General features: G+C 38.3%; 1 protein-coding gene across 1 annotated transcript in view; it reads right to left on the bottom strand.

Annotated features, from left to right (window-relative positions):
* The window catches only part of MACC1 (MET transcriptional regulator MACC1), a 36327-nt gene that overhangs the window by 16545 nt on the left and 5321 nt on the right, over positions 1–14461 (bottom strand). Inside the window, exon 2 of the mRNA XM_015620266.2 lies at positions 684–798. Coding sequence (XP_015475752.1) covers positions 684–798 — 115 coding nt within the window. The remainder of the gene's footprint in view (positions 1–683; positions 799–14461) is intronic.

The following is a 14461-nucleotide window of genomic DNA, read 5'->3' on the forward strand; positions in this document are numbered from 1 at the left end:
AAAGTTCTTTTGTCTCTGCTCATAGGCCAAAATCTTTCCTTGTGCTGTGATGTTATTACAGTCAAATCAGTACTGAATATTAAAAATATAGATTAATTAAACCCAAAATAAACATAAGGTTTTTGTTTGGGGTTTTCCCCATCCTAGAAGGCATGTTTCTACAAGAAAAAATATGAATAGAAATCTCTGTCAGAGCCTGAGTCACTAGGACAGACACTTTCTCACGCCAAGGCAACAGTACAATTACTGGGGTGCAGCATGTCTGAAAAGAAATAATTCCTGCTCCACAACTTACACACCAAGTGCCAGGCTTGCTGTTATATCTGCTACTGGACAAGAAGCTAAGAGAATGCCTACCTTGTGGAGGGCAAAGTTTTCTCATCTTTAAGGGGTTAAAATAGCAAGGAGATTAAATCGACTTTTCCAAGACTCCAGGTTTTAAGTTGAGCTAACTTCAAAATTACCCTGCCTTCATGTTCTCAAAACCCTAAATTAGTCTAGTTTGGCTAAGAACTTCCTCTGCTCTTCCCCACCTTGACCCCCAGTAAACTTAATCTAAGTAGCCTTTGTTAATGTAAGGTTAAAGATTTCAACTCTTCCTGCCAACCTGCCTGACACAGAGTTTTGCAGAAGTAAGGACTTTAGCTGAAGAGCCTTAGCAGAAAATAGCAGAAGAGCCATACTGTAGCTGTCTGAAGGTGTCCGGTCATCCACATCAATCAAAGTCCCCTCTGACCGGCTTCGTGGAATCTCTCCACTGCTTAGGGAATCTGTTCCACTACTGGAAGAGCTTTCCTCCTAGAAGACAGTTAAGCATATAAAATATCAGCAAGTATGCAATTTGAAAAAGGGGAAACTGTTGAAGAGTTATTGAAGCTTTGTTCCTGTTGTGTGACATGAAAAAAAAAAAGTTACAGAAGTTTCAAGCAAGCATTTAGTGTCCTACATGCTGAAATTACTGCATCCCAGAAAGAAGAAGGCTAGAGGAAATATAATATGAGAGATTTTTTTTGTGGAAACACTCTTCAAGTTAGTGCTAAAAAGCAAGACATCACCTAGTGAATTTCCCAGAATCCTCTCACACATACCATATGATTAACAGATACATTAAAATATCTGGGGAAAAAATGAGACAAACAAAGAAGCAAGGAAGGGGGAGGAAGAGGGAAGAAAAAATCCAGAAGGTTTTGGGTCCATACATGGGATACCATAGTCAGCTTTTTCAGGAGTCTGATATATTGCAGCCTGTTACTCCTGCAGCAAACATTTCAGATCTTATTTTATCATGTTTAAAATTAAGAAAAAAAAATAATTGGGCCTGGTTTTGTTGTTGTGGCTGTTAGAAAAAGGAATTTTCAGTTCCAGTTCTAGTAGGTGAGTTATGGGAAGAGAAAACATACTTTGTATCCAAGCTTACTGCACAGAAAGCAGAAACCAGCTGGGTTTTTTTCATTGTACAATGCCATGGTTTAAGATATCTCTTTCTTTCACTGCAAATGTAAATTGGTACTTTTTTTCTCATGCCACAAGAGGTGCCTTCAGATAATGGTGCTGTTTTTACACAAGCAGCATGCAAGGTTAGGCAAAGCTCAACAGTCACCCAGCACCTCTGAGGGCTGTATGGACTTTCAGGTTCCTTTGTTACCAGAAATCTCTTTCATTTGGCCTTTGGAGCCCTGATTTTAGCTAGTAGGAAAAGCTAGTCTCCAATGCCAATACATTCTGGCTTCTGCTGCTGCTACCCCATCAGAACAAAACTAGAAATTAAGATGCCTTCTTAATCCCAACACCATTGATTCCAAGATCTGGCATTCCATATCTGTATAAAGATATCACTGTTTCTTCTGTCTCTGATTAGTGAGTATATTTGATAAACATACAGACTCCTTCAAAGGTAATAAATTTTGCTTTGTTGCTACATCTCAAAACACTGAAAAACTGAACACATTGTATAAATATGCAAGATTTTTATCTCTGGCTTCTACATACTGTGGAGTTTTAATCATGCCAGCATAAGGTATCCATAGTCTAAAATCTCAATAAATGCACAAAAAGTAAGTCTTCATTTTACAGTACCAGTCACTTAGTGCTTGTTGCCAGCACTAATCTCTAACTGACAATTTACTGGTAATTCACAGGAGAATTTAAGAACAGTTCTTTAAATAGTCAAAACACCTACAATTATTTCAGTAGCTGCATAAAGTGGGAGGCAGTAAATAAGGTTGAAGAAAGAGCACAAGAGTGCAAATGTACAGGGTCTAAAATAGGAAACCCAAGGAGAAGGGAGAAGAAGAGAGGAAGAGAGAAAGGAAAACAATCTCTTTACACAGGGGGATTATATTGAAAGAGACATGACAACAAGACTGCATGTGGAAGTTTTTTAAACAATAAGGACTTCTGCAAATAGAATAAACCATTTCCTAAATGTTCCCTCTGGGAATTCCTCAAAATGTTCATCACTAGCCTGGCATAGAGATAGAAAAGGCAGATACTGAAAAAGAAAACCACTTTCAAAAATAATCCTCCACCCCCATGAAAGCATTTCTTGGTATGACAGGATGATGAGGGATCCCTTGTGATTGAGACATGTCTTCAGGACAGCCAAGCAGAGGATGAGAGAAAAGGGGATATATAAACATTCCTGGGCAAAAGATGACCACATTTGGCCAGAATGTCAAGGGATGTGGGAAATGCTGGGGACAAGCTGTACACACACCCCTGGATACTGGGCAATGTGCCTCCTGCACAGGGTTACATGAGCTGACATCAGGGTTGGGTCTGACCTCTCCTCTGTTCCAGCCTGAGTGCTGGGAATGGCTAAAGCCCCAGTTTCTTTCTGTGAGACTAAAAAAAAAAAGAAAACCAAATCCTTACCAAATGCTTTTCTGTGACTACATTCTACGATAAAACAGCATCCCAAATTAAAATTTTGACAGCACAAACCTATTAACTAGGAACTTACCTGAACAAATCCTGAAGAGTATTCACAAGAGAAGTGAGATTGATGCATGTGGGATATGCAGCCATACTGATCAACATTGAAAAGGAAAGGTATGAAAAGCTTTTTCTGCATAAAGAGGGAACTATGTATAGGAATAACCAGAGACCAAGCTTTTCATTTGCTGTAGCAACTGAATAGGAAAGCTGTAAACTGACAAATGCTTAATGGTGCAAGGAATTATTTGACTGATGGCATGTCAGCTCACAGTGGGAAGTCAGAAGGGAATGAAGAAGTGAAGAGGTTGGAAAGAGATCAGCTGTGGAGGTGACCAGTGAGTGAACTGGAATGACTACTGAGAGATGTGGCACTTTTTGTATGAGGGCAAGCCACAGTTAGCCAGGTGCATTCTGCTGGGGTTTGCTTGACCCACAAGAGCATGTAACTCAGGACCCAGAGCACTGCTGGCAGCACTGTTACAGGAGAAGAAAAATGTACTCAATGCCCTAGAGGAAGAAGAAAGTGTTGGGTAGAAAGTTCAGTTTCACAGAAGTCAGGAGACAGATTTGCTACAGACAGCAATTTTACTGCATAAAATGCCTTCGGAAATTTCTTCCAGGTCTTTCAAAATTCAAGTGCACCTTTTTCTTTTTCCCAGTCTCACTACCAAAACACCACCATATCCTGCTGTGTCTAAAACACTAGTAATGAAGAAAGTAAAAAAAGCCCAAAGGTGAACACTTTCCCACTGCCTTCGCCTTCAAAAATAAGAACATATTCTGTTGCGTTTTGAAGTATCAGCATCCCAGAGCAAAACACTAGAAATTTATATTCTATTTTACCTTAATGCTTCTGAAAAGGCAGTTTTGGTTAAGAACAAAGCTCTCCTGTGGCCATGTCTCCCCATAGACTTATACATGTTCCCCACATGTAGACAGTGCTACCTTATTCAGAAAGACTCACTTTGTATTAGCAGTGGCAGAGCAAGAAACAGACACAGGTGATGGTGATGTGTCTCATTCATCAGGCTCATTTTTGGGTTAAATGGGGAAAAATGACTTCCTACTTATATAGGTTGGGTTGTTAGGCTTTCAAGTTTCTTTCTAAGAAAGGAGAAATGTAAATGCAGCAGAATGTTAAGTAAAATTCTCCTCATCTAACCAAATACTGAGTCTACTGAAATATTGAAATTCTATTACATAGAGAGAAGAGCAGGAATTCTAAAGTGACAGCAATACACAGAAGAGGGATTGTTTCAAAAGGACTGCACTTCACCAACAAACTTAAACCACTGCCCATTCTCAGCAGACTAACATATATTTGAGTAAACATTAGCTACAGTAATAAGCCATATTTTAGCTGTCCCTTGGCTCTTGAGGCCTAGGACAGCTTTATACAGTTCAGGGTTCAATGAGAGGCTCTTGGATGCAAGCTACTAACCTTTGATTACAGTGTACTGGGGTACTGTAGCAGTGGTAGTACAGCACAGCAAATGGAACGTTCAGCTGAAGTGAGGAAGCCTTTGACTTATTTTAGTCTGGTGCATGTGAGACAGTCAAGGAAACGCATCTGCATCTCACTTCTAACAGAGACAAAATTGGCTTTTAACGTTCAGCATTGAAACCCCTCAACCCCCGAAGTGCTAATATCCAGCTGCAATGAATTAGTATGACCCAATGTCTTGCCATTTTGACTGTAATCAAAGAAAGGAATTTTCAACAGATATATCTACAAGTTTACTCTGCTGTTAAATAATTGCCAAGTTTGGTACCTACTTTTTCGATGTTCTGAAAATTTATCACCCTGTGGGATCTGCAGAGCCATTCACACTGAAGCCAGGGCTTGGATTTTCTGCAGACCCAACATATGTCTGCATGGCTGCTTGGAACTGACACAATCACAGCTCGTAATACTTCACTAGAGCTGGAGCTAAAGGGTAGAGCTGGTACTCTCAGCACAACAAAAATGGGAATTGAAGTGGGTCATCCTCTCAGTAGATTTCCACTATTTTGCAGGTGGGTTTTTATAGCCTCTGCTCAGGTCTGCACAACCCAGAACTGACTGCTTTTCCACCTGTTTGGGGAACACTGTGCAAATAAAAATAGCTGTACCATAGACACTCCTTCCACAAGGCAAATATCCTTCCTTCCCTTACACACATCTACGCTTCTGAAACTGCTTGTTACAAGCATAAGTGGTAGAGTGTTTACTTTCAATTATAAACTTCACGTTTGGGAATATTGCTCTCCAAAAGCCTCAGGAATGTGTATTCAAGTTTTGATGTTGTCTTTTAGGTTTTAGCTACTGCTCTGAAATACTCCACTGTTTCATTTAGGCCTCGGGAAAAAAGAAATTTGTTGCCTTCTACTTACTTCACTAAAAACTTTTTCAAGAACAGGAAACAGAATGTAAAGATCTCACTAACAAAATAATTAAATGATCCAACTTTGACTGTGGAATTACAATATTTCTTCTTTTTCATGAACAGAGAAAACATTGCAAGTTTATCAGCCTAATTCTTCTATGGATGTCCTTACACCTGTAAAAACAAATGTTAGAAACCACACTGGATTCTCACTTAGTGTGGATATTTGTGAATGCTTTAGAAGCACAGTTAGTTTCTTCTCTTTTGGTGGTTCTGTGAAACAGCTTTTGGTTCACAGAGCTTACAATACTAGTATTGTAATATTGTACTACTGGATGAAGCCAACAGCTGTTCCTTCAAAGTGGATATTGAAAGTACTCTGTGAGGAACAGCTTTAATTTAGAAGTTTCACTACAATATAAAATTTCCATTTCTAGGTGCCACAAGTTGTTGCAGTGTCACCATAACTAATGCATTAAGCATTTCAGGACAAGGCAAAGCTTGTATCTACCATGTTCTGCATGTGAACTAAAGCCCTGCTGCTTTTCTTTAAGTACTTTTAAGTACTTTTGCTAGGATGACACAGAAACCTCAGCTATCAACATTTTTAATCAACCTAGAGAAGTGGGAGCTACCAGGATTCTCAAAATCTCTGCTAGCTATTTATATCCCTGTGAACTATAGCTGTGATCACAGGTTTTTAAGTACATGATACCTCCAAAGTACTATATTTCATTACCCTGATTTCTTCTTCTCTTTCCACTAAGACTTTTTCTCACATCTAGGCTGCTTGCAGGAATTACTCTCTTTAACTGAGCAGGTTTCCTGTCAGTGGCAAGTGGAGATAAAGGCTGAAACATCTGCCCACTAGCATGGCTTAGAGAGTGCTCCCAACCCTGCAGAGTATTTATTATATTCTTCCCTGGGAAAGGCTCACATCTGAATCTGTTAATGCCACAAGTCATCTTTGAGCAGGATAGATATGAGCTGAGGTCTTTGAGGGCAGGAAGCAGTGGTGGGGGACAGAAGTAGTGGTAGCACAAACTGAAATTTTTGTATGCCTCAGAGTCACTGGGGCATGACCAGAAAGGAAAAAAAAAAGCTTCCTCTGTCCCAAAGACTTGATTCTGGCAACACTCTTCCAGCTTTTCCAGTTATATATACAAAATAGAACATCTCCTATCCAGCCAGAAAGTAAGCAAAGGATCTATTTTCCAGACAATCAAACCCCAGTCAAGTAGTGAAGTAGTTCTTCAGTTCTTCCATAGAAACTGCCAATCAGGCACTTGTGAGTTACATGTTTCATAGAAATAATTACTTTTAAATTTAAGGGATGAGCAAAGGCAGGGAAAAAAAATCCCTCTTGACTTTCAACATTTAAATGCTTCATCTGGCCCAATGATGGGATAAAAAAATCCTGCAAGAGCTGTGCTCTCTTCACAGCATCAGGGTAAAGCAGAATACATCAAGGAAGCCACCCACAGAGAAAGATCAGTGTTTTAGTCACTCACAGCTCTTAAAGCCCTTGAAATTATTATTGTAATTAATATTAACAACAGACTTTGAGCACCCAAATCATCTGGATAGGTTGCAAATATGTAGGGCGGTTTTTCTGCTATTTTATTCTAAGAATGATATGACAAAGTGATGTGACTGACACTATGTCAGGATCCAGTCTTGAACATCCAACTGTGGAACTAAATTTCCTGTCAGTGTGCTGCCTGGATAGCGACACTTTATTTTGGACAGGTGTAGATTAAAGATGCATGAGCAAAATACGCAATGAGAGCCTTGCAGGAAATTGAACCTGATATCCAGGCATGTAAAAGGTGCCTTGGGCTCCTGGTGCTCTGCTTTCAGCAAACTGTGGTGAGTGCACAGAGAAGGATACAGGGGACACCACAATGTGCTGTGCCTTTGATGAGATGAGGTACTGGAAAAGCTTCTTTCCATGAGCACGACAGAATTCTGCCTTAACACTGGAAAAACATGTCAGAAAGTCTGTACTCTCAGGTGAACCTTTTTACATGGAACCACTTCAGTTTGATGTTGATTAATTTGGAGTGGGGACAAAACAAAAGCCCAACACACATACCAACCAAAAAAATGAATTAACACAGTAACACACATGAAGAATTTGATTTACAAGGTTTAAATTAACTCAGGCAAGCTTTCAAAAAGTATAAACTAGCAAAAAAGATACCCCAGTTGTGTAGGGCAGGAATGGCATGGTGAAGAGGGGGGAGACATGACAATCACTTGTTCCATTTCCCTTGGAAAATATAGAGGAAGATAAATGCTGAGATAGCAGCAACAATGAAAAACATGTGGCACATGAACAGCTCAACATGGAAAAAAAATTAATAAAACAGGCAACAACCTATTTGGGAAAAATAATTATATTAAATATATTAGAAGAATGTAAATCCATTTGGTAAGGATTCCTCTGGTTATAATTAGAGGTCAGTTCAGAGAGGTAATAATTGCAAGTATGATCATTCTTCAATACATCCACAAGTTACATTTTGTTCTACTTGACTGACTATATAAGACACAAGGAGCAGGTACCAGCACAAATAGTATGTTTGATAGATTGCAATAATATTCACAGGGAAAGACTGTTACCTATTTCTTGTGTATTGATCTGTTTTGACTGAAGGACTTGTTTAATAATCCTTAACACTTTAGGAACATGGCAAAAAGAGCATCAGAGAGGGAGTCTTAATCACAGAGACAACTTCCAAGATATACTGCAGAAAGTGAACTTCTCCTTTGTTGCTTTTTATGGCAATTACAGTTCCCAAAGTTTGGTTGGATCTTTTCTCCAGAAGTGAGACATCATTGCATTTAAAACATTTGTGCCTGTGTTGTTAATAATAGTCTGAGCTGTCCGTTAAGTTACACCTGCCAATATTATAAAGTTATTTTTGACAATGTAATTTTGAAGGGAAGAAGGGAGGGGAGTTCATAAAAATGCATTTTGTTCTCTAAAAGCCAAAAACAGCACCTCTCATTATACAGAAGACTCTCCCTTTACATAACCATCACACATGCTCTTGACAAGAAAAGGCCCAATTATTTCTATCAAATAGGATACATGTTTAAATGGATAGTTTCTCTACTAATGAAGGACATTTGAGCCTCTGAACTGTACTCTCAACTACTACTCTTTAACCCTTTAACTCCTATTCTTTACTGTTAACTGAATACTTTCACTGAAATAATATGGCAGTCATATTGACACTAGAATGGTAAAGATCCAGCAACAAAAATGAAGTCAGAGAAAGATAAACTGCCATGCAATATCAGGTCCCATTTAATGATCCATCTCTAATTACAGAAGACTGCACATTTCAGATGAAAAAGGAAGAAGTCCTAACTATGAAAATGAGGAACTGCTACTTCCAGTATAGCTGGTAGTTTTAGAACTAAAATGACAGTGATTCTGTAAAAAAAAAATTAAAAATAAAAAAAAAAATAAAAAATAATTAATACACTGTGTATTGTCACTGGGGATCTTCTTTTGAAGGACTTGATGGAGCAATCAAGTTTGGGAAGATTTGAAGCAACAAGTTTCCAATAAATTGCATGCTCTTATGTGTCTAAATTCATTTTTTAAATCTAGATGCTTGACATTCAATTATTGAACTATCTGTTCCTACCTGTTTAGAGGAGGGCATCTACACTTTTGGTCATTAACATTTGGTACAATAAGCAGAATAACATGTTCAGTCTCATCCACTTTTATGCAGAAATTATGGTCACTCTTCAAGAAATTTCTCTTTAAAGAAGTGTAAGAGATAATTGTTCCAGGTCTCTTCCTCCCATCCCTATATTCTTTATCCACCTTCATTCTCTTCACTGCACCACAGTATCCAGCTGTGTTTTCAGCAGCAGTTCTCCTGGAAACGCACACCATTAGCCTAGATGAAGTATCTCATGGAAAGCCAATTTTCCCATCCAGGAAAACCACACTATTATATTGTGATTAATAGTATTACCCACTGGAAGCATCTTAAGGCTGTGTATCCTCTTGTCCTGGCTCCCTGAACAACACAGAAGCCATTCCTGAGGTTCTCACCAGACAGCTGGCTGATCTCCAAAATCAATCAGTGATTGATGCCACATTAGCCCAGGCATTCCTTGCTGATTTTTATCTCACATTGTCTCTATTTCCCCCAAAAGCAACAGCAGAGCTCCAACTTGCCTTTCCTGGCATCCCTGTCCATCAGGTTGCTACAGGCACCCTACCTCCCCACTGGCTCCTGCTCTTCCTTCTGAGCCAACATCACTGAGGGAAAAATTTGATAAAGCAGCTGAGGGAGTTATAATTGCTCAGGAGCAGTATGGTCTGGACTATACACTGATGAGTGCCTAATGATGCAATAAATCTATCCCACACAGCTCTATAACATCTTTCCATATCATTTGCCATGAAGAAACCTTAATGTTAATAATAATGTTTTTTCTTCTCTGCATTTAATGTGGCAGTGGTGCAAAGAGAAAGAAGGCATAAAGCTGCTGCTTCCTTCTTTCTTATTTCTTTCCCTATCTCCACACAGGTTCACTGGCTATGACACTGTGTTAGAGATTTTGAGGGAATGAGAACAGGAAAGAAAATTAGGATGTCAGTGGCTCAAGCTCCATAATAGAAAAGACTCTCCACTCCATTCACATGCCAAAGGGCAAAAAAAAACCCCAAAACCCAAACCAACCCCTAAATTATCATAAATTTCATCCTTTTACATACAAAAAATAGTCAGTTTAGTTGCAATAAAATTTTCATTTGTCCCTAAATATCTGGCTGATATCCTGAAATAAAAGTAATGGCTGAAGAGATGGAGTCATAAATTGCTTAGAAAGCAAACATATCAAATTCCCAAAGAGAACCTCTCAGACACCCCTGAAGAAAATCTCCAGGACAATGATTCAGAAATGCTGTTGATTATACTCCAGAAATTCAAAATATCTGCCCAGACTTTTATTTCAATTTTCCTGTCTCAGCAAATTTTAGTATTTTTCACCACAATTGAAGATATTGCCTTAAGTGAAAGGCTGTAGATCAGTAACTCTAGATAGAATCACAGCATTTATACTGTATGTTATGTCCAGCTTCTCCCTTGGTCTGTCCCTGTCCCCTTCCTCACTTCCAATGAAAAACAAAACAAAACAAAACAAAAACCAAACAAAACCAAAACAAACAAAAATAAAACCCTAAACACTAAACCAAATCAAATCCACAACTCCAACCACTCTTGCATTTTTCCAAGAACTTTTACAAGCAGAAAATTAATTTTCAGCAAGAAAACTGGTGAAAGAACTGGCAGCTCTTAAGCCTCGTGACAATCCTAGTGTCAATCCTTTGTTTTGCCTCACCATTCACAGACACTGAGCATGCCTGACTTTCAATTTTATACATACTAAGCAAGTTCAATACTTTATATTATTATGTCCTTGGAAAAAGCTGAAGCTGTTTAATTTTACTCCCTTCCTACACAAAAAAACCGCGTGTGGCATTTATCATCTAAACCCACCTCTATAGCCATGTGATGCTCCACTCACTAGAAAGAATAATTGCCTGGTATGCAAAGTGAAACTTCTCTATAGACTATTGTCTACAATAGACAACAGAAATTACAGAAAATTTATTTGAGAGCATGAGGGTATTTAAACATTGTGCAAAACCACATTAATTTCACAACTACTACCTGGAAATGAAATTTTCATGTGACCTCTGGAACTGTTTTTTCTGACAGCCTGGCTTGCAGGAGGGGAGGATAATTTTTTCCTGCCGGAGTAAACTACCAACACTGCCCCACACATTCATGCTACAGCAGATTGAAAGGAACAGACATCCATCTCAAATATCACAGGACAAATAGTCCCTACAATACCAGCACAAGCCATTTCTTTTGAGACCTATGTTTCTGGGAAGCCAGAGTTCTTAGTCTAGCTGGCCTGTTTCAGTCTGATCAGTAACAGCACAGCAGCCTTTGCTTTAGACAGAAATGAACCAAATACAAGGTTACAAGTGAAATAAGCTGAAATCCAGACTTCACTTACAATAGATTTTTAGTGCTTTGATTTTCCTAGTTAGGAACCTGAAGGCACCTGCCATGTGTTAGCTCAGAGAATTCAGCCTATTCAGGAACACCTTCCAAATGCCAGCCCTAAAGAAAAACTTTTTTGGTCTCACCTTCATAAGTTTACTGTCCTTGCTCCATTTGTACCACAACGTGGGAGGAAGAATTCACAGCCCTTCCATAAGGTCACTGACTTTGATGATCAAAGCATTCCCTTACTCATCTCACCTCCTTGGCAGCAAGTCTTGAGTTTTACACTTTTAACTAGCTCCTACACTTCACGATAGTAAGGTTCAAAATGTGTGTTTTGTTATGTGAAATATGCAGAACCATATATGCAAAATTCCACTGTTTAGTTTTTCCTAACCAAATTTGTTATTTTGTGTTGGATTTTTTTTTTCTGTATACAACAACATACACAATACATTTACACTGCAGTTGAAAGAGTGTTTAGGTCAATCAGCTCACTCCTACCTTTGCACACATATCTTTGCCATCACTGTCAGTGGTTCTTTGATTAAAGTATACAAGTGTCAGGCTGTCCTAAATATCGTAAACATCCTTTTAACATTTAGGTTACAAATAGCAAATCAAGCACACATCTTGATGAGCACCTTGACACATGACACCAAGTAACTTTGCTTAAGGCATTTTTCCTTGGCTGTAATGAGACAGGAGGCTCCTGTTATTTGTTTTATCTCTATCCTACAAACACATGTAATCCTGATTATGCAATTTACTGAACGTGTTTTTCAGCCTCCCTCTTATGGAAATTATTCATCTATATTTCAGGTCACTGATGATGACTAGCAGATATTTGCAGAACACAAGATTCTCCAACACAGTGTTGTCTAATACAGAAAGGGAAAGAAAAGCATAAAGTATGTCAATAGACATTCAAATTAAATATATTCTGCTCCAAAACTTCATCTAAACTTTAATTGGGCAAATATTCTTGGAAGTGCATGGTCCAAAGGCTGACCAGCATGTAGCTGGTTTAGGTTGGCTCCTGACAGATCACCACTCAGGGTTGTATTTGTATAGGTTCCTTCATCTGTAAAAAATAGAAATATGTACAACTTTGCTCAAAACTTGAATCATTATGATCTAAACACTTTCTATAATGTAATGTTTTTCTGTTAGCTATTATACAGCTATGTCACATCCACCAGAAGTGAAAAGTGTCATACAGAAGGTCATTAATGAGAACATAAGAAGACACTTGTCTAACATGGTGCAAGTTCTAATTTTCAGAACTTCAGGAGATTTCACTCCACACCAAGAAGAAATGATGTTATGCCCCAGCAGTCTTGGTAAATGTAACTAATGTGAAAACTGGTTCAGATAATTTTATTTTACAGTGCAGATTCATCTCAAATTGCTGATTTTAGCAATATTTTAAAATGGTAACTCACTGTCTATCATCATCATTCAGTATGTTGAATCACTAGCATCCACAAAAGTAATTTCATTTTAGAGCTCTTTAGAGATTAGCATTTAAAAAAAAACCCCGACTTATAACCCATAGTCTATGAGTGAACTTTTTGCCTTTAGGAAAACAGAGTGAGCTTTTGCTGCACTTTCTGCATATTAGGAGAGACGTGATTTGTCACCTAGGAAACATTTAGGTTTTTCAGCCTCACAGACATATCTGTGCCAAGACACAGTTTTTGGCACCACAGGCATAAGAATCCAGTAAATCCTATATTGATAGTTTCAGAATCACTAAATTTTATTTATTCATATATTTCAGAGGAAATAAAACACAACAAAACAATCATCTTTTCTCTTCCTATGAAGAATCAAGGCCATAGAATTTTACCTAGCTGTTATTGTGGACAAATTTTCTGACTGTAACACTTTTTATTGAGCTGAAAATGTTTAAAAAAAAATCCAATTCTGAGCCTCAGAGATGGTGTTTATATTATGTTGAGGCCCAAATCAGGGTTTTCTTTTACTTTTTCATTGATACTCTGGTAGAACTAACTGCAATAGCCTCCCTTTGCTAAGCTTTGTACAAATAAATAAAAAGCAGAGCATCGTACCAACTAACTGATTGTTTAATGCACAAGATAAGGAGGGGTAGAGATGGAGGACAATGGAGATAGACAAGTTTCCAAATCATAAAATCATAGAATAGCTTGGGTTGGAAGGTTACCTTCAAAGGTAACCTTTGAAGGTTAACTAGTCCAAACTCCAAACCCAGATGGGAAGACTAAACCACAAATAAACTGATAACCATATTCCAATGTCTTCTACCCCTGCTGTAAGAATTGTGTAAACATGTGCTAAGTCCTTAAAAATCCATCTCCAAACAACTTGTCCCAGATCACTCAGAAAACCAGTGAGTGTGAACAGGACTTGAAAGTGCCATGGGGAGAGACCTGTCACTAAGACCAAAGGGATGGAAATAATTGCACAAATATCACCAGAGCCCTTCTCTCAAGTGCTCACAGCCTGAAAAGTCAATTAACTGGAGCAAAGCAGGTATTCATATACCTCCTGGCAGGCTTTGACACTGCTATGTTTGTCTTCCCTTTCCAGCTATGAGCAAAAATCAGATAGAAGTAAACTGTATCTATGTATAACATATAGCAGAAAATTACTGATACACACACCTTACAGTGTTTCTCTCTCTCATGTCTTCATTTATGTGGTAAAATGCTGTAATAGCAGACAAACTCAGAAGTCTGATGCTATATTATTAAAAAAAAAATAAAATTGCAGTGGTGGAAAATTCAACTTCCATTAAGTTCAGACTTCCAAAATATTGTCCTTCTGTTTCTGCTACCATTTATTACATGAGATGAGGAAAAGTCTAGTGGAGTTCTTACTTATCAGGGGAACACGTGAGTAGTGCACACAATGCCTTTTGCTGTGTGACTACAGAACAATCACTACTGGTTAAAATATACCAGGGATTTCCAAGGTGCAAAAAGGACTCTTCTAAATATTTTTCTGATTAGTAGCAATTCTCTGCTCTGCCATATTAGTATCCACTGCTTGGTGCAAGCCAGAGAGGAAAAGGGAAGAAGGTGAAAGGGGAATGGGAAAGAAAAGAAAAGAGAAAAGAAA

The sequence above is a fragment of the Parus major genome, chromosome 2 (assembly GCF_001522545.3).
Source record: "Parus major isolate Abel chromosome 2, Parus_major1.1, whole genome shotgun sequence".
NCBI classification, from domain to species: domain Eukaryota; kingdom Metazoa; phylum Chordata; class Aves; order Passeriformes; family Paridae; genus Parus; species Parus major.